General features: G+C 39.5%; 2 protein-coding genes across 2 annotated transcripts in view; both read left to right on the top strand.

Moving 5' to 3' along the window:
* Window positions 1-15,223, top strand: part of dennd5a (DENN/MADD domain containing 5A) — a gene marked incomplete at its 5' end in the record, with an annotated part of 29,449 nt that extends 14,226 nt beyond the window's left edge. Inside the window, 19 exons of the mRNA XM_079217159.1 lie at window positions 87-274; window positions 1,149-1,460; window positions 2,744-2,959; window positions 3,051-3,285; window positions 4,804-4,954; window positions 5,055-5,148; window positions 5,862-5,993; window positions 6,377-6,529; window positions 6,646-6,733; window positions 6,817-6,904; window positions 9,414-9,542; window positions 10,058-10,179; window positions 10,267-10,412; window positions 10,953-11,071; window positions 11,166-11,347; window positions 11,677-11,759; window positions 12,498-12,621; window positions 12,779-12,947; window positions 13,696-15,223. Coding sequence (XP_079073285.1) covers window positions 87-274; window positions 1,149-1,460; window positions 2,744-2,959; window positions 3,051-3,285; window positions 4,804-4,954; window positions 5,055-5,148; window positions 5,862-5,993; window positions 6,377-6,529; window positions 6,646-6,733; window positions 6,817-6,904; window positions 9,414-9,542; window positions 10,058-10,179; window positions 10,267-10,412; window positions 10,953-11,071; window positions 11,166-11,347; window positions 11,677-11,759; window positions 12,498-12,621; window positions 12,779-12,947; window positions 13,696-13,879 — 2,915 coding nt within the window. The 3' untranslated portion in view covers window positions 13,880-15,223. The remainder of the gene's footprint in view (window positions 1-86; window positions 275-1,148; window positions 1,461-2,743; window positions 2,960-3,050; window positions 3,286-4,803; window positions 4,955-5,054; window positions 5,149-5,861; window positions 5,994-6,376; window positions 6,530-6,645; window positions 6,734-6,816; window positions 6,905-9,413; window positions 9,543-10,057; window positions 10,180-10,266; window positions 10,413-10,952; window positions 11,072-11,165; window positions 11,348-11,676; window positions 11,760-12,497; window positions 12,622-12,778; window positions 12,948-13,695) is intronic.
* Window positions 15,224-17,101: 1,878 nt separating this feature from the next.
* Window positions 17,102-18,684, top strand: sinhcafl (SIN3-HDAC complex associated factor, like; the record flags this gene model as incomplete). Its single annotated transcript, XM_079216883.1, has 5 exons — window positions 17,102-17,229; window positions 17,367-17,466; window positions 17,554-17,665; window positions 18,218-18,368; window positions 18,501-18,684. The coding sequence occupies 5 exons, from the start codon at window positions 17,102-17,104 to the stop codon at window positions 18,682-18,684; spliced, it is 675 nt and encodes a 224-aa protein (XP_079073009.1).
* Between the last annotated feature and the right edge of the window lie 1,010 nt (window positions 18,685-19,694).

The raw sequence follows: 19,694 nt of genomic DNA, 5'->3' as shown, positions 1-19,694 counted from the left end.
TGCTCTGTACTGCTGGACCATATCTCTGTCTTGGTTACCGTGTGTCCTTCACCATTGTTCTCTTTGTTTATGTGTACATGAAACAGATTACCAGAGGCTGATGACGGTGGCAGAGAGCATCACAGCCTTAATGTTCCCCTTCCAGTGGCAGCATGTGTACGTTCCCATTCTGCCCGCCTCCCTCCTCCACTTCCTGGACGCTCCTGTGCCGTATCTCATGGGCCTCCAATCCAACGGACAGGATGACCGCACCAAGCTAGAGCTGCCACAGGAGGTACAAACACAACCTAGGGCCTCCTTGTATCCCCTTCATTTGCTTTATTTGAATATTTTATGTTTTGCAAAGTTGATTTTTTTTTTTAAATGATAGTAAATTGCTGCTGAATGAACTGTTATTATAGGATTATTATATTAATCTATAGTGTACCGAGAAGCGTGAGGAGTATTGTAGATCATTTGCTTTATTTGAATATTTTATGTTTTGCAAAGTTGATTTTTTTTTTTAAATGATAGTAAATTGCTGCTGAATGAACTGTTATTATAGGATTATTATATTAATCTATAGTGTACCGAGAAGCGTACAGAGAACCCACCACACACACACACACACGCACATCTATTTGTCTCGCCTCTAATACACAGATTGCAAATCAATCTTTTGCCTATTATTTTTCTTTGGGCACACTAACATGCACGCTTCATCTGTTTATTTACAATCAGAAGAAGTTTAGTTATTGTAATTCTGCATAGAGAAGGCCTTTTGTTGTACTGCTCACATAAGCCATAGTGGACAGTTTTTCTTCTTATTCTTCCTGTGGCGGCATTTTTAAACAGTCATCGGTTTGCTCATTAGGAACAATTGTCTTTGGTTCACGTTTCACACACAGACAGAAGTGCACATGAAGTATAACCTGCTCTCAAACATGTTGGATGAATGGTGAAGGCTGCTCTATCAAATCTATAGGGATATAAAAATAGATTTTGATGTTTGACTTGTTGGACTTGTTAAGCTTGTTAGCATAAGCTTAACATTAGCATTAGCTCAGTATGATTTACAGTTTATGCTAGTGTTCCACCTTTTTTTTGTCCATTAAGCTCAATATATAATTTTGTCATGCTTCATTATTTTGTTTCTTGTCTTTTTCCAGGCTAACTTGTGTTTTGTGGACATTGACAACCACTTCATCGAACTGCCAGAGGAGCTGCCCCAGTTTCCCAATAAACTAGAGTTCATTCAGGAGATCTCTGAGGCACTCATGTCCTTTGGCATGTCTCCAGAGGGGAATATTCACTCCAGTGACACCCAGATTAAGTACCGGAACTTCCGATCTGTTGATATGGTCTCTGACAAGCGCAATGGCAACCTGGCCTCTCCCCTCAACTCCTACCTCCTGAGGGAGAATGAAACTATTGCCAGACTGCAGGCTCTGGTCAAGAGAACGGGTGTCAGCCTGGAGAAGGTGAGAAATGATGTAATCTCATGAATTAAAAGTGGGCTGCACAAATATAGAATTAGACCTGGTTGTGCCTGGAACTCAATCTTTAAACTAATTTTGAAATTATAGTTCAATAGTTCAATGTAAAATCAGCCTTGCAAATATAATTTTGAAATTCTTAAATATCTTATATATTTTCAGCTGGAATGAATTTCCTTTCATACATTTGCAACTATATTTTGCCAGCCTATAAACTATGTAGTGATGGCATGATAATCAATATTGCTACATGAACTGAAAAGGTATAAATGTTTATTGTATCATAAGGTTACTACCATCATTATTGCAGTAAGGGACAATGAACAAAAGGGGGAGCCCTTCTGCTGTATCATGGACTGGTTGATTGTATTTTATGTTTTTCAGAAAACAATATGTATTTAAAAATAGAAGAGAGATATGTTAAGTTGCTTTGATCTTGAATGTATGTAGATCCTCATCATATTTGAGTAATTACAGAGTTAATATGTATACTTTCTCCAAGGTAATTGTATTGAGATGTTCAGTAACTGTCCTCCCATCAGTATTTCGAGCTTGGGGCCTGGAAGATGTTTTGCCATCCATTCAAGAGACTTCAACAGTTGATGTTTCACAGCTTAGATGACAGAAACCCTGTAGTTGGCTCATTTCACTTGAGTGTCTTACAATCGATGAACTACATTCTCGGAAGATTGACCGATGCGGAATAAGCTGCTAATTCGAGAAAGTTTCTGTATGTGCAGCCTAATCAGTTTATGCACTAGTGACCAGCATTGCTTTCCATGAAAGGATTAGCTCATCGTCAGTGTATAGTTTCCCTTCCCAGCTATGAGGGTCAGACCTCCCTTATATGTAATCTTATCTAAACTCACTGCTAAATTTAATTGAACAAAACAGTGATTTGAAGAGATTCTTGGGTCACATCGTTAGATTGCGGCTTTGGTTTACAGTTGCACATAAACCCAGTCGTACTGCTCTTTGTTATTGTAGCCTCCTTGTGCTGGTATCTGTCCAGCCGACCCACTGACATACTAAAGAAGTTAGTTTGCTTTGGGTCACAAATCAAAACAAATGACTTCCTTTCCCACAACCCTGCTGCTTCATCGGCAGCCCCTGGTAAGAGTCAGACAAGATAACATGAAGAACACTGTTCTGCTTCTTTCCTTCATCTGACGTCTGTCTGACACACCTTTTCTTGTTTTCTATCCGTTCTTATTCTTTATTTTGGTATATCCCCCCCGTGTGTGTTAATGGATGCTTATGCATATCAGCTGGAGGTGCGAGAGGATGCCAGCAGCAATAAGGACATGCGGGTTCAGTGTGATACTGAAGAGCTAAAGATGCACCAGGTCAACATCCATGTGCGCGAGGTCTTTGCCAACAGATTCACTCAGATGTTTGCAGACTACGAGGTGTTTGTGATCCAGCCGAACCAGGACAAAGAGTCCTGGTTCACCAATCGAGACCAGATGCAGAACTTTGACAAGGTAAAGTGCTATATATAGTTTGTTAATAGCATAATATAGTGATGGGTATTAGTATGACATTAAATTCAACCCTTTTATTTTGTGTGTGCAGGCCTCCTTCCTGTCTGACCAGCCAGAGCCCTACCTGCCCTTCCTGTCACGTTTCTTGGAGACGCAGATGTTTGCCTCCTTTATCGATAGTAAGATCCTTTGTCATGATGATGAGGAAAAGGAGCACACGCTGAGGGTGTTTGACTTCCGTGTGGATAAGATTCGCATGCTGAACGTCCGCACGCCCACACTGCGCACCTCGATGTACCAGAAATGCACAAACATCGAAGAAGCAGGTAAAGAAAAAGAAACGCCTCAACACTTAACCTGAGGAAAACTCTGTGATTGGTTCTAGTTTTAAAATTAATAGTTTCACCATAGTATCATAACTTGAGACAGTAAAAAAAAGAAGCCTATGTAATGTGTAATTTTGGCCCTGTGTAAAGCCCAAACTTTCAATTTAAAGTTTTGTGAATGTAAAAAATATGGAAGACCTTAAAAGTCGTATAAAACTCCTTTATTTGAGTGTGGCCATAAGTTAATTTGAAGGTGTGAACTTTTGACAGACTTGGTGATTTGCTCTATTTAGTAAAACGACTGCAAACAAGACGGTAAATACCAGACATCCTGCTTACATCGAGTTATGAAAAATCAGATTCTGTCGCTCCTGGACCTCATGTCATTGGGCTCGGGAATGACAAGACTCACCTCTGTAATATTTGCTCTTGTTACCTCAAAACTCTCCGGGACGCTGCTCTCTGAGTGTCTGTGCAATGCATTAAGTTATGTACACTCGAAGAGGATTGATCGACTTTCTTTGGACTTGTCTGTATAGTAACTTTTCACTTTAACCCAGAACACACATTAATAGTGTTTTATTCTAGTTTGGACATGCTAAATGTGTTTTATTTACGTAAGACTCCAAATAAAAGAATCCTGTGTGAGATCCTTAATGCATTGCAAAAATTTCTGTTTTTACAAAGCTTGGAGAACATTATGTTAATAACAATTAAAATCACTTTTGCTGATCTTTATGGTGATGATTTGATAACTTGCAGGTGAATGGGAATAATAAATAAATTTTATAAGGAATTAAATATTTCTACCTGTAAATCTCAGCTTCAGACAGTGTCACATTTTGGATTCTGTACATTTCATCTTGTGCTCATATGTTTTACATTCTTTTGTTTATCTATTTAAGTTCTATTGTATTTCTCTAAACTCATGGGTGCTTTTGTTGACACGAGTGGGTGGGTTGTTAATCAGGCATCAGACAATCACTGTCTAAAGCTGAATACATTGGGTGTCTTTAAAGAAAAAGAAAACTTCTATTATGAGCCTATATTCTTCTTTTGGTTCTGTGGTTGTTTGAAAGGAAATGTCTTTTTCTATTTAAAGTTCTCTTTCTTCTGTTGTCAGTCGTTTGCTAAAAGAGAAATTAAAGATTCTTTATCATAGTTATCCTGGTTTCTTAAAAAGAGAAAATATAAGAATCTTATTTGGATGATTGGTGAGAAGATGAAAAAGGATAATTACTTAGTTTCTGACTATGGGACATTTTGGTAATTTGGTTCCCTATTAATCATCCTTAAAGATGAAAATTATTAATTGTTTGAGTAGATGCCTCGGCAACGTGCAGAATTAATTACTAGATGATCTCATGAATTGTAACTTTTTAATATTCAGATTTTGTCCCAAAACCAAAAACATCTTACTGCCAAGGTCTCTTAATCACTTGTGTCTTGAAAGCGCTATGATTTGAGGAAATTAACAAGATGGGCATGAGGCATCCTGTAATCGCATCCTTTCTGCAGAGAAAGCCATCGAGATGAGAGTCATAAAGATTGACCACACCGCCCTGCACCCCCACCTGCTGGACATGAAGATCGGTCAGGGACGCTACGAGCAGGGCTTCTTCCCCCGACTGCAGTCTGACGTGCTCTCCACTGGGCCCACCACGAACAAGTGAATATTTCACATTACTGTTGCATCAAACATTTTGTAATGTGTAGTTATTAATCTTCACTATATTAAATCTGAGCTTGACTCCTGTTTTGTGTTTCAGATGGGCCAAGAGGAGTGCTCCCGCCCAGTGGAGGAGGAGGGATCGACAGAAGCAGCACGCTGAGCACCTTTATTTAGACAACGATCAGAGAGAGGTGAGGGGTCACCACAGTGTCTTCTTTTCTTAGCTCATATTCATACAGATTGACTGCCTGAGCTCTGTTGTCTTTGTTCATTTTGCATGACCTGTTTGCTTTATTTTGACTTCGCTCTCACCATCTTGTCTGCTCTCCTACCTCCCTCTCACACTTCTGGTCACTTTCTCCTTTCTCTGCCTCTCTTGCACTCACGCTCACATTACTCTCAGCATGTAGAGTGTTTGTTTCCGGAGCTGCAGCTCCTGCTGTTTCTTGACTACTACTGGCTCTCGCAGTCCTTCAAGCCCTGTCTAAAGTCGGTGACTGTGGATGTGGTATGTGTTGGTTGTTTGTGAGGCCTTTAGCTTTCACACTGGGGCCACACAAACCGGTCCACCCATGTGATCTTTACCTCCCTCTGCTTCCTTCACCACCAGCAGCTGAGCTTTATCTGATTATCCATGTCACTTTTCACAGCATGTCATGTTATAAAATATATTTTATACATTTGTTTCTAGATTATAAACATGTTTTGTTTCAGACCTGAATAGTTGTATTGCAATCAGCTTGATTCAATATATAGATGTTAGTTATTCTAGTATTCCTGGTTCCTCTTAATAGCTGTCACTAGTGATGTGAGTCCACCACAGTAAGAGGAGTTTCTTTCTCTGACAGAGTTTATCTCTGTTTCCTTTTGTGGTTAGCTGACTTAACGCTCTGTCTTTTACTAGAAGTACATCCAGGAAGCCAGGAACCTGGGTACAACCATCAGACAGCCCAAGTTGTCCAACCTGTCACCTTCTGTCATCGCTCAGACCAACTGGAAATTTGTTGAAGGACTGCTGAAGGAGTGCAGGAACAAGGTTTGTGTATGACTGACTGTGCTGTGTTAGCTCTTTTTGCTGCATTATTTCAGTAAAATCACTTTTTTTTTACACATGCTTAAAGATATGTTACACAAATAAATTCAGAATGAGTATAGCAGTGCAAAGAATTTAGCAGAGAATCTCTGTTATTGGAGTTACGACCAACTTTCTAATGTCTGAATTTAGTTATTCAGTATTTTGTTAAGAGTAAGCAGAACATAATGTAATAACCGATTGATTCACTCAAGTTATCTTTCCTACTGCACAAAAACAAATATCAGAATTTGTTGAAGTTGGCAAAAAAAATCCAATAATATTAATTTGATTTAGTCATTGTCAGTAGAACTTCCAGTAACAACAGTGTGTGTCTATCCTTGCAGACCAAGCGTATGCTCGTAGAGAAGATGGGTCGGGAGGCTGTGGAGTTGGGTCATGGAGAGGTCAGCATCACCGGTGTTGAAGAGAACACTCTTATTGCGAGCCTCTGTGACCTCCTGGAGAGGATCTGGAGTCACGGGCTGCAGGTCAAACAGGTCAGGAAGAACAACATCAACGGAGTTACCATTTCACGTGATTGGTCCTCCAATCCCCTTTGGTGGAACTAGAGTGTGTTCTCAGCGCAATTAACAACACTAATGAATACTTTTAGGGTAAATCTGCCTTATGGTCCCACCTGGTGCACTACCAGGAGAGCAAAGAGAAGACAAATGCAACTCCAGGTTGTTTGGGACCTCCAGGTAAAGGCTGAAATGACCTCATGAACAAAATTAATTAACAAATGAGTGACTGCAATTACACATCTTCTTTTTTTTCATACCAGGTTTCATTCATGACGCAGAAAGACGCAAATCTGATGGTGGTGGATCAGCAATGCCACCTCTTAAAGTCTCCCTGATACAGGACATGAGGTGAGAAGGACTACAGGTTATTTAGTTGTGAGCTTATGAGGTACTCGATAAAGGATGAAGTCTCGCCTGATTTCATCCAGTGTTCTCAAAACTGATTTGCAAAAAAATAATTAGCTGATGGTCAATGTCGGAGTAAAGGAAGTTGGACTGAGACTGCCTCCTTGTGGTTAACTATCAAACAAGAACTTTATAGAGTTTTCTATGTTGGACTGATAGTCTATGGATCAAAGGATTTTAATGGCGTCAAATTAATCATAATTTAAGTTGGCCCAATGCAATCTGTTTTATCATGGGTTACTCCACACATACAAAGGAGGCAATTCAACAGCAATCAAAAACAGATTGCAGTTTGTCTGTGGGGGAAATTAAATTAGTTTGTCTGTTTTGGTTCAGTGACTAAAACATTACTGAGATCTCATGTCCCAGATAAACAACGGTTTATTCATAGCCCTCAGAGTATTACTAGATAAATGTCATGCTTCACAGTTATAATGGTTAGTAATATAATATTATAATGGCACTTTTTCTGTTTTCTAGATTTGTATCGACTTAGTTAAACTTTATGGGGTGATGTAAATAAGTCTAATACAGAATATATCTCCAGAAACCAGTAACGCCACTGTAAAAGTTCCTTTCTGACCTGGTCAAAATGTACTCTTTTCTATCTGAAAGATAAATTCAAATAATGTAGCTCATCTTAGTAACTAACATTCAAGGTCACTAGTATTCAAGAAATACATAGATTATACACGATAGTACAGACTTTAAAAATATTACATCATCACACTGTATCGAGATATTGCTTCCCTTACTTTGGCTCTTGCAAGAAGAAGAAAAAGGGGTATGAAGTGATTCTGTATTATGTATAATGAGCTTGATTTATAATAATACATATTATTATTTATTCTCTGGGATTTCTGTCCATACTTGTGGTGCTGTGACATAAAAAACCTCTGTCGCCTTTCTGGTATTTATTTTGGCCACTTTTTGTCTGTATGAAATATTAGACAGTGAGAGTGGGAATTAGGGGAAAGAGAGGGAGGATGACGTGCAGCAAAGGTCCCCAGCCAGACGTGAACCGACCAATTACACCAACCCACCATCCCAGACCCTGAGGCCAACCTGGTGCCCCAGTTTTCTCCAAATTGTCTACTCTACTATAATTTATATTCATAAAACACACCTTTCAACTACCCTGAGAGCTCCAGCAGCTCACCTGCATGCGTCAACACCTGTATGTTTGCGTGTGTGTCCTCATGTTATCTACCATACCCAGTTGAGGAATCGGGGCTTGTGTTGCTGGAAGGCGGTGGAGAGGGAGTCGGTCTAACAGCACGTTACTTCCAGCCTAATTACCAGGACCCTACACCCCCCCACCAGTCTGACTGAGAAATAGAGGAGGGGTCAACTCAAAGCATAAACACTCCTCTCTACTCTGTGAATATTGACCCTCCTCCACACTCAAATAAACACTGTGATCGTAAACACACTCCGTCACAGAAGCAACCACCCGCTTCCCTTAATGAGTTTTAATAATGTATCATATTGTCAACTTTGTTTTAACGGGCAGTAAAATATGTGTCACTAAAAATGATGAGTTCATTTTAAAGTTGCTCGCATTTTTATGTTCATTGGAGATAACGGCCTCTCGACTGCTTTACCACGTGTTTTCTAGGTATGATATAAAATGCATATGGTAGATGTTTTCCTCTGTTGCCATGGAGATAACGAGCAGAGCAAACTGGGTTACTTGTCTGAGGGTGGAGACGGTGGGGGAGAGAAGGTGGAGGAGACATGGAGAGCTCTTAGCAGACAACGCTTATGGCACAGGCGGAGTGGAAGGGAATGTGTCTGGACATCAGAGGCTCTTGGGGACGATGTCTGGTTATAAATGAGTTTCTTTGACTAAGGATACGTCATATATCCAAGTATATCTCTGTCAGAGTTTTTAAATAGCACTGGTAGTGCTGAAATTATCTGTTTATCAATTGATTAATGGATTATTTGTCATTTATCAGTCAAAAGTACCAAATATACTCTAGTTGCAGCTTTTCAAATGTGAGGATTTGTTGCTTTTCTCTGTTTTATGTCATTGGAAATTTACCTTTTTTTTTTTTTTTTTGGATTGTTCGGACAAAACGGGAAACATTAGTACAGCACTTTGGTTTCTGAAAACTAACTAACTTTTAATCTTTATTACTTTTTATAGACTTTTTATTGATTGAATGAAAAAAATGTACATTGGTTGTCATCAGTTTAGACGACAGACTTGTGTATCACATTGTATAAATGTTTTCATAAGACCATGGTTGCTCCACTGAGAGGTCAAATGAAAAAACAACCTCAATAAAAGTGATTGATTCATTATTAAAGTATTGCGGTGAAACGAACATACTGGATGTAAGATATATCCTACTGTAATTTTCACATGATGAGAATTATCTTTGCTTTTGTATTTACGTATGATCACCGAAATTTATCTGACCTCTCAATCTGTCTTTTTATTCAGATACATTCAGAATATCGGAGAGATCAAGACAGATGTGGGCAAAGCCAGAGCCTGGGTTCGCCTCTCCATGGAGAAGAAGCTGCTCTCCAGACACCTGAAGCAGCTGCTTTCAGAGCACGAGCTTACAAAGTGAGCGCAACAAAGGCAAACTGCTGTCATTAAAAGTTTTAAGTATCAGTCAACAAGTCTTACTACGACCTTTTCAAGATATCTGAGTGTCTCTTCCCACCTCTTATATTTTCTGATCCTGGCCTTCTTTCTGTGTTTGTGGAGAAATGTCTGTCATATGAAATGAAGATGATGTGTGATCAACCCATTCATAATACATTAACTCTTTTGAAATTGCAAAGCATCTTTCTGTAGTCCACCGCAAGCATCAATAATTCACAGCTTTCTTCATAATTGATATCTGACTGGTGAACTGGGTCAGCGGGATTTCTGTCTGCCTTTGTGACCGTAAATGTAATTTGTTCTACTTTATAACAAAGAGTTACTTTTTAATCCATTTAGATGTATCATCTGTCATGATGCTGTCACTGTTAAGGAATGTTTTTCTGTGGGGAAACTTTACTATTTTAGAAATAATTTTGTGTTTCCAAGAAATAATAGATCTTTACACTTTTATCAAACAATCGTCATTTTAGAAAACTGTACAAGAGATACGCCTTCCTCCGCTGTGATGATGAAAAGGAGCAGTTTCTCTACCACCTCCTGTCCTTTAATGCTGTGGATTACTTCTGTTTCACCAACGTCTTTACGACCATCAGTGAGTGCTATTTTGATGCCAAACAACACGACAACGCTGTCAATAATCTACCAGTTTTTCTGATGACATTTCTCTCCTATCTCCCAGTGATCCCCTACCACGTAGTGGTGGTTTCCAGTAAGAAGCTGGGTGGTTCCATGTTCACAGCCAACCCTTGGGTGTGTGTTTCTGGTGAGCTGGCAGAGACCGGAGTCCTGCAGGTACCCAGAAATACTCTGGCGATCACTTTTGAGGTTGGTGCTATTTCTGAGACAAAAGATAACTCTACTTTACCAAAACCTTTTTGGGGTTACTCATTTCTCTTGGTGATTGTAGTAGTGTAATAATCCCCAAAATTACTGCTACGATCAGGAAACAGTGATATTGCTCCTATGAAGTCTAACTAAGCCAGAAACATGTGTGGTTAAGAGATCAGCCAGGTTGTTAACAAGCCATCTGTTTAAACAGTTTATCTAATCCACCTTTTTCAGGTAAAACTGAAAGGGAGTTGACTGAAAATGTCATTTAAAAATACCTCATTGCACAGAAAATTGTGCAATAGGTCAAAGTTGATCTTAGACGTTGGTCTGTAAACTATATTGGATGTTTAAAACGGTTTTAAAAGACAGTGTTTTGGAAATCATTTTGGCATTGATTTTTCTTCCAAATAAGTTTAGCGAAGTGGTAAAAAACCTGTATGATCATTTGACTGTTCCTTTTCCAATACAAATTGTGTTTGTGAATATGATTTCTTGTTTGGGTGTTTGATGTCTGCATGTTTCTGTCTCTCTCAGTGCCAGAACCTGGGAAAGCTCACCACAGTGCAGATGGGTCACGATAACACAGGGCTCTACGCAAAGTGGCTTGTGGAGTGTGTTGTGGTCCGAAATGAGATCACAGGGCACACTTACAAGTAAGGGTGTCTTTTGAAAGAAATGTACCTCCTGTAATAATGTTTTGATAGCACCGTTCTCAAAAATAATGAATAAAATGTGTTTGTTGTACAGGTTTCCGTGTGGCCGGTGGTTGGGGAAGGGCGTAGATGACGGCAGTCTGGAGAGGATCCTGGTGGGGGAGCTGATGACCCCGAGCTCGGAGAATGATGAAAGGATGTGCCGCACACCCCCGATGCAGCAGTCCCCTGGGATGATGAGGAGGTTTGTTACCATTTCGCCAAACACCAAACCAAGTAAGTTACTCAACTTCACAACCATAAGTCACTATACCAACTCCCAATGATAATGCTGTTTGTTTTATACTAGCTGAGGAATAAGATGTGTATCCAATTTGAGAATCAATCTTAGAAGCATAGGACAACAATGTGTCCACTTATTTCTGCTCACTGATGCTTGAAATCTTGTTCTAAATTACACTTGATTCACTGGTAAAAATTCAAACACAATTGCAAATATATGTATGTATGTATGTATGTATTTAAGTGTAGTTATATATAAAAGGCGCTTTGTGTGCTTTTATTGTCTCACAGCATCTTTGTTTGCTTTTTTCCTTCTCATCCAGAGTTAAACACAGGTCAGGTCCAGGAGGGAGTGGGAGAGGCTATCAATGGGATCGTGAAGCACTTCCACAAGCCAGAGAAGGAGGTGAGAGACATCAGTCTAGACAGGCCCCAACATGTAGTTCTATTATTCATCACACATGAAGAAAAGCAGCTTTCTGCTCTGTTGGTCCCCAAGCCTCTCAGTAATTGAAGGCTATGTGGTGTAATCAACATTGTTAAAGCATATCATAGGAGAATTCTTGCTGGTTTTCAGAGGTTGTAGAAGCAGACTGAGGGTTTCTGGCACAACTTCACCTACTTCCAAGGTCCGCGGAGAAGGGAATTGGTCTGAAGGGGTCGTATAGAACAACTTTACCGTTTAGACCACAGTGTTTCAGCTTGTAGCCTTTATCATAAAACGCATTATAGACAACATTTAGTTGGTTTATATATTGAATAGACTTTTCTTTCTGTCATAATGGAGCTAATGTAAAGAACCAACACTGATAAGTATTACTTATTAAAACACTTAGGGGGTTATTATAATTCAAAGGAGATGCCTATTGTAACTTATCTGTTGATTTATAGGTTTTCAAGTTAGTCATTGCGTAGTCAACGTACAAAGGATTATTACAGGAAGATTCCCTACACTTTACTCCACCTCTTTACAGTACTGACAGAGGAGGCTGTTATTTCAAAGTTGTTATTTCAATGAACATAACTGGACCCGAGAAGCGATTAAGTGTGTCGAAAGTGCTCTTTTTAATTGTCATTGTGAGAAAACAACCTTTATAATCAGTTCTAACCGCATGCATTTTCTTGTTGTTTTTGCTCTCCATAGAGAGGCAGTCTGACCCTCCTCCTTTGTGGAGAGTACGGCCTCGTCTGGGCTCTGGAGCAGGTTTTCCTGCATGGTTTCAAATCACCCCGACTCTTTAAGAATATCTTCATCTGGGACTTCTTGGGTAAAAACTTAATATCATTACTCCCTTATATTACTGAAAGTGATATTCCACCAAAAATGTAAATGGTTTGACTATCAAACACTCGTATTCCTTTAAACAGAACTTCATATTACTGTGTAATCAATTGTTAACTGATTTGTTTTTTTTGCTTTAACAGAAAAGTCACAAGTATACTTTGAAAGTGCAGAGCAGCGGGAGGTGACTGCAGATGAAAACTGGCAAACCAGAGTACGCCACTTCTGCCGCTTTACGCGCGCCATCAACAACACGTCCAGAAACATCGGCAAGGACGGAAAGTTCCAGATGCTCGTCTGTCTGGGTGCAAGGTAGGCCGTCCTCACTTCTGAGTTCAGTCTTCGAAATGAATGCAATGAAACTTGAGTAGTATTTAGTCTGAGGTGTGACATTCCCCTCGATAGCAAATTTAAGACTAGCTGACTTTTAGGTAGCAGGTTGGAAAAGTGGGTATAGACATATTGGCTAAGATACCTACGCAAGTCCATGTATCTACGTCATAACCCCTTAACGCAAAGTTACGCCACAAGGATACCAATCAATCCTCCCATCTGAAATGTTGTGGATGCTCTGCTTGTAATCTGACCCTTCATGCTGACCTTCAAAGAGTCAAGTGAAAATTATCTCTCCTTTGAGGATTCTTGAAGTATCAGGTATTTTATTGGTTTCTTTTAGCTCTTCCTGCCTGCTGAAGAGTGGATGTTTCTGTGCATTGACTGCGTAGCAATGCGGTGTTATCATTTTCTAGATTATTAACAACAATTTTTGTAATAGATTAATTGTTTGTCATTTATCCAAAAAAAGCCAAACTGTTTTAAGGAATTATGCTGTAATTGGCAGCCGCAAAAGGAGCAGCGTCGACAAAATGCGCAACGTCAATGTGACGTTATTTTCATGATAAGTGCTCATTTTAGCTGCTGATAGGCTCAGATTCTTATTATTAGTGTCTGACAACCTCACCTCTTGAGAGAACAGGGCTACAATCTAGCACTTTTAGTGGACGTACCGAAGTTACCCTTTAACTGTTGTGTTGACTCCACATATGTCTTTTTTACTCAGGGACCATTTGCTGCATCACTGGATCGCTCTGCTCGCAGACTGTCCGATCACCACTCAGATGTACGAAGACGTCGCACTGATGAAGGACCGCTCTTTAGTAAACTCTCTAATCCGAGTGCTTCAGACTCTGCAGGAGTTCAACATCACCCTGGAGGCTTCGCTAGTCAAAGGTGTTGGTATCTAAAACCAAACCAACTTCCCACCAATTGTACCTGACCAGGATGGTTTTCAGTGGGGACCACTAAAAAGAATAATTTAACATTTTATATGCAGGAAAAGACTTGAACAAAGGACATTTTCTGGCTTATATTAAAGCTACTGTTACATTTGCCATATATTAAGTGCAATGAGCCTTTCAAAATATGTTGTTATTTTTATCCTCGATGATGTTGCCATTAGATGTTAAAAATATGTTTTCTATTATGAACCATCATTTTCACATTATTGACCATTAATTACTTGTGCTATAATGTTTTATTGAAAGCTAAATATTTTCATTGTTCTCGTGAACTGCTGACAATGGCTATATTTAGAGGATGGCGAGGATCAAAACTGTTAATATATTTTCAGAGAAAAACAGTATTATTTTGTTAAATCAGTCAAGTTGCTTGCTCTGTTGTCAACTCAGATTCCAATGTCATTACGCAGAGCTTAAAGCAAATTATGTAGAAGTATGCTTTATAAGTATGTGTATGACGGGAGGTTCGTGGTTTGTAGAATGATTCATCGACATAAAACGGCTGTTACATTTGGGCCCCTCCCTGACGATTAGTGTGCTAATCTTTTTAAATGGAGTACCCTCAACAGAGAACATGAACCTTTTCGCACGTTAATAAGACTGTGGCTTCACCCTGTATTCAGTGATGGACGGTATATTCATTTGGATAAAGGAAAATACCCCATGTCTTTAGCTTGTGTTCCAGACACAAGTCCTCCAAGAGATGCTTGATTCAGCTTTCTTTGTGGAGTGGATTACAATGAAAGCCTTCATGTAAATACCTCCAACCGGCCCTTTCCCCGACCATGATCCCAGCCCTTACACTACATCCCTCTTTTCTGATTAAAAGTGATGATCTGTGCTGACTCCTCGTGATAAAGGATGATCGCCTTCTTCCGGTGTGAGGAACAAAAAGGACAGCTCTTTCTTGCTCCTGATTTTGCCATCATGGTTTCTTGCTATGCAATATCCGCAACATAAAAATTCAAACCCTTACAAACATATGGTATGTCTTGAGGTGTTACTGGGCCCTACTCGGTTACGTACTTTGTACTTTATTGTGCAGAACAAGAGATTTAATATGTGAAGGAATTCTTTTGTGCCAACAACGTCTGAAATGACTGTGTTGTACTCATCTGTTTACGACCCACACATGAGCATCTTGGGAGATATATATTTTTGTTTTCCAATACTGTTGTACATTTATTAACATAGCTGTGTAATGTAGGTGTTTACTAAGTGAGCAGCAGTGTACAGTGTAAAAATATATAAAGAATAAAGCATATGTAATGCGTCAAAGTGAATTTGACCAGTCGACCAGTTGACCAGTTTTTCATTAATAAATGTATATTTATCTACTATATATTCTTTCTCAGCTGTGAAAATGTGGTTCACAAATGAACTGGTTTCAGCTTCTTAAATTGGAAAATGTATGGCTTTATTAGTCTTCAATTATAGTAAATCAAAAGACTGTTGGTCAGACAAACCCAGCAATTTGAATAAATTAAGTTGGGCTTTGGGAGATTGCAGGATGATAATATGCTGATTAATCAGTAATGAAAATATGTTGGTTGAAGCACTAAATCTAATCTAAACTTTTGCTTGATTTTTATATATATTTTTAAAAGATAAATATCCCAAAATATTCAAAAACTGAAATTGACTCATCCAGTCATAGTCCCTTTGTCAAATAAATCCGCAGAAATGTAACAGCAGGTATTTTGCTGCATTAATGCTGTTATATTCTCTGCTGAATGTGCTTTCTCAGATGAGAAAATGTAAACAAACTCGTTCGCGCCTTGTCAAATAGCGTTTTTCTTTAGAGGTTTAGGCCAGGTGGATTGTGGGATTTTGAGTTTGAAAGAGGAACGTTAACAACGTTGACAGAGCAGAGATCTCCCGCTCGTTCACTACGCCTCCCATCATTCATGCTTTGTGAAGAGTACGTGAGGAAAGCCGTGATTGGTTGGATCTAGGTTCAAACTCAACGGCTGCACTCCTTATATGCTCATTGTACGGTCGTCCCTTTATGCTAATGACATTCTAATAGACAGCTGTATGCAGTCGTAGTAAGAGCATGCGCAGTAGGTGAAAAGAATACGGCGAAGATTCAAAGTTTTTGTTCAGTAAGTGCACTTTTATTTCTCTTGTACAGACGTTACATTTGTGGAGTTTGACTGATTTGCAATGTGCTAAAAGACCGAGGGTTAACGCTGTTTAGTCGTAATCTGAGTCGTGCGTCTGCAGTTGTCGCGAGCGAAGCGCACAAAGACCGACCGACAATAGGGAACGTGGAAGTGAGCGAGCGTGGCGTGGTAGCAACGGTGGCTAGCTAGCGTGCTAACAGCTAACAACAATGAGCACAATTTGGCGCTCAAGCGGACAAAAGTTTGAATTTAAAGGGAGGAAAGGGTTCACCGCAAGTTTTGGTATTCTGTAAAAATATTGACAAAATACACGAATTGCACTGAACTGATAGTCGCGTGTTATTTAGACACGTGCATCAAGTAGAAATCAGCGAATAGCCCAGTAGCTTTTTGTTTCTTCACTTCTGAACGCGCTGCTTTTCGTGTCGCAAACAAACCCACCACCGAACGACGTCAAACATCCAGTGTTGCTATCGTCTCCGTGCTCAAAGGTACTTGAACAGTCTCACGCGTTGACCGGGGGTAAGAAGAGTAAGATACACGTTAGTTACCGAGAGTAAAGCGCCGTGTTGTGGTGGGTGTTTCTGTGGACGGTCACCGTGCGCGAAGTTTGGTATTCCGCATCCGTTACTACCGCATTCAAATGAAACGTGCATGGTCCTTTATGCTATTTAACACAACCAATACCATCAGTTTATAGCTTAGTGCAATGTCAGTGTGGCCTGGTTTAAAAAAAATGTTTTGATGTTCCCGCGACTTGGATTTAAATTCCTTAATACGTTTTTTGTTGCTTTCGCCAAAGTTAGATAGTCGGTTGTTTGCGCACTGTCTATCTAATGTTTTGCTGGCTGAAATTACTTAAATATATTGTATGTGTATATTTGTGTTACGAGTGCATGGGTATCTCTTCGTGTGTGTGGGGGGGGACCGCCCCCTTTTCAGTAGGAGAACGCACAACCAGGCATCCACGCTGCCGGGATTATTTACCATCTGTGTTTTACGCTTTCAGATTTCTGCCACAACACCGACCAACAAACAGACTATGTTTGGCTTTCACAAGTCAAAGATCTACCGGAGTAACGACGGCTGCTGCATCTGCAAGACCAAATCCTCCAGTTCACGCTTCACAGACAGCAGTCGATATGAAGAAACATTCGAGCTCTGTTTTGGGTAAACGCGCTCATTCATCCATATTGTGCATGTGACTTGTGTAGTGTGTTGTATTTGCTTGTGTGTCTATGACTGGAAGATTGACTTGATGCATCAGGGTGGAAAACTTAAGCAGTGACACTTGATTCATTTTTCAGGCTTTCCGAAGATCGTGTTGGAGACATTTGCAATGCCTGTGTGTTGCTTGTGAAGAGGTGGAAGAAGCTCCCTAATGGCTCCAAGAAGAACTGGAACCACGTAAGTGATGTCTTCTCACAGTACAAGGATCTAATATGTCATGTTATGGCTTTTAAATTGACCTGATGTTGGCTTGACCCGACTCAGGTGGTGGATGCTCGGGCTGGACCAGGCTTTAAACTGACAAAGCCCAAGAAGATCAAGAACAGTGATGGGAAGAAGAAAAGCAAGCTGAGGAAGCTTCATAAATTAAGACAAAGTAAGTTATTTTATTTATTGTCTCTTAACTTGCGTGTGTTGAGATAATTATTATTCGCTATTATCTTGTACTGTATGACTAGATTTACAAGGTAGACGTGGAATATTTGTTGTTGACTAAAAGGTTTGGGGTTGTCTTCCCTCTCCGCTTGATTTAAGTGACTGTTCTAGCACCACCTTGTGGCTTTTTTGGTTACACACACTGTGTGTCTGCAATGTATATGTCTCAGGGCTGACACAAATACAGTTTCTTGAAAATTAATTGGCAACATTTTAGAAAAGATTTAGATTAACTTAAAATGGGTATAATTGGTATTTTTGCTCTAATTCCAATGTAGACTGTCGGTTTACATGTACTCCACTTTTGATATTTATTCAAAGTTAAACTCCAAATATCAAGTATGTTATTGACTTCCACATCTCATATTGTCACTTCTGTCCCCAATAATCGGTAGGAAATATACTTGTTAAAACTTAGGTCGAGTACAGTCCAGGAATTTACCAAAATCAGTTTAATAGCAGCGTTTAAGTATTTTTCTCTCTTACCAAGCAGACTCAGATGCCCACAGCACAACATCCAGTGTGTCTCCGGCACAGTCCCCCAGTTACAGCAACCAGTCAGATGATGGTTCAGACATCGAGTCCAAGCAAAGACGGCCAACTCCGTCCAGCTTCTCTTTCCTGGACCGTTCCTACTGGAAGAGGTGAGCTGTTTCTCTCATTGAATAGCTTTGGGTCTGATTTAGGGACCGGACAAACTTAGAACGCCGATTTTGAGTCTTAATATAATGATTAACTCAAATGGTCTTTCATCTGTTTTTTATTTCCTTTTTTAGGCAGAAGGTGTGCTGTGGGATCGTCTATAAGGGGCGATTTGGAGAGGTGATTATTGATCCTCGGCTCTTCAAGCCCTGCTGCAGTTCCAAAAAACAGAACACCCTGGTGTCCACGCAGGTGGACACGCACCTTCCAGACACACTTCCTCCACAACTCCCAGAAGTCATAAAAGAAACCTGGTGATTGCCTTTGTTGAATCCCCCTGTAGGGTTATCCACGGCATCCACCTGGATTTGTCTCCAGTGGCAGACCTCCCATTTCCACCCACCCAATTAGATCAAATAGTTAGATGTTTCTTTTCTATGTAATGTTCCTTTTTATATGGGTGTCTTTTATCTTTTGTATAGAGTTGAACATCATTATTTTTTTTATATATAGAAAAGAAAAAGAAGAAAAAAAACGTATGGGCATTAGTGTTATTTATAGGTTGAGGGAGCACATTTTGTCGATGTTCCGTTTTTGATTTGGTATTGTTTTGGGATAATTTGTATTAAGTGATCAAAGTTTTGTATATATTTTGTCAACTTTTCATACATATCAAGACTGTGCTATATTTTTTTCATACTTTGTTTAATTGTAAGTGCATATGAGAGACACCAGCTATTGTAATACCAGCTTTTTTTGTGTATGTTGGAGTGTCTCTCCAACATGTTGCAATGTTTTTGTCTTATCTGTTCCATATGTGTGACTGCGTGAGTCACAAATGTCTTGGTTACCCCAGGGATCATCAACAGTACAGCTGTTCTCTATGAATTTAATTAGCTTTTAGTGTTTGTATAGATAACAACATGTACTCTTTCTGACATTTTCACAGCTTAAGCATGCTGCATGTTTGAAACACTCCATTTTGATTCTCTCATCAGTTTGTGCACATAGATGTGGTTAGATCATGCGTGCAGTACATTCCTCTGCCCTTTGTAATGACAAAAGTTATTTATTTATTTCTTTTGTACAGCCTCCAATGAAATGACAATGCATGTTGTAAAGCAAATGTTTTTAAAATTAATTTTGTAAATACAGTCAATGTTTCTGCTCGTGGTACATCAAAATCTTTTTTTAAATTATAGGAATAGCAAGCTAATACTTTTGTAAGAAAATGTTTTGTGTCTGAAAGGTGCTGGAAACATGTACTTTTACGCTAAGCCAGTTAATAGGTCTTATCAAATCTCATTTTCTCAGACATATTTCTGTAA

Source organism: Taurulus bubalis (genome assembly GCF_910589615.1).
Source record: "Taurulus bubalis genome assembly, chromosome: 4".
In the NCBI taxonomy this organism is placed as follows: domain Eukaryota; kingdom Metazoa; phylum Chordata; class Actinopteri; order Perciformes; family Cottidae; genus Taurulus; species Taurulus bubalis.
Note: the sequence above shows the minus strand (reverse complement) of the source record. Positions and strands in the feature narration are given on the sequence as shown.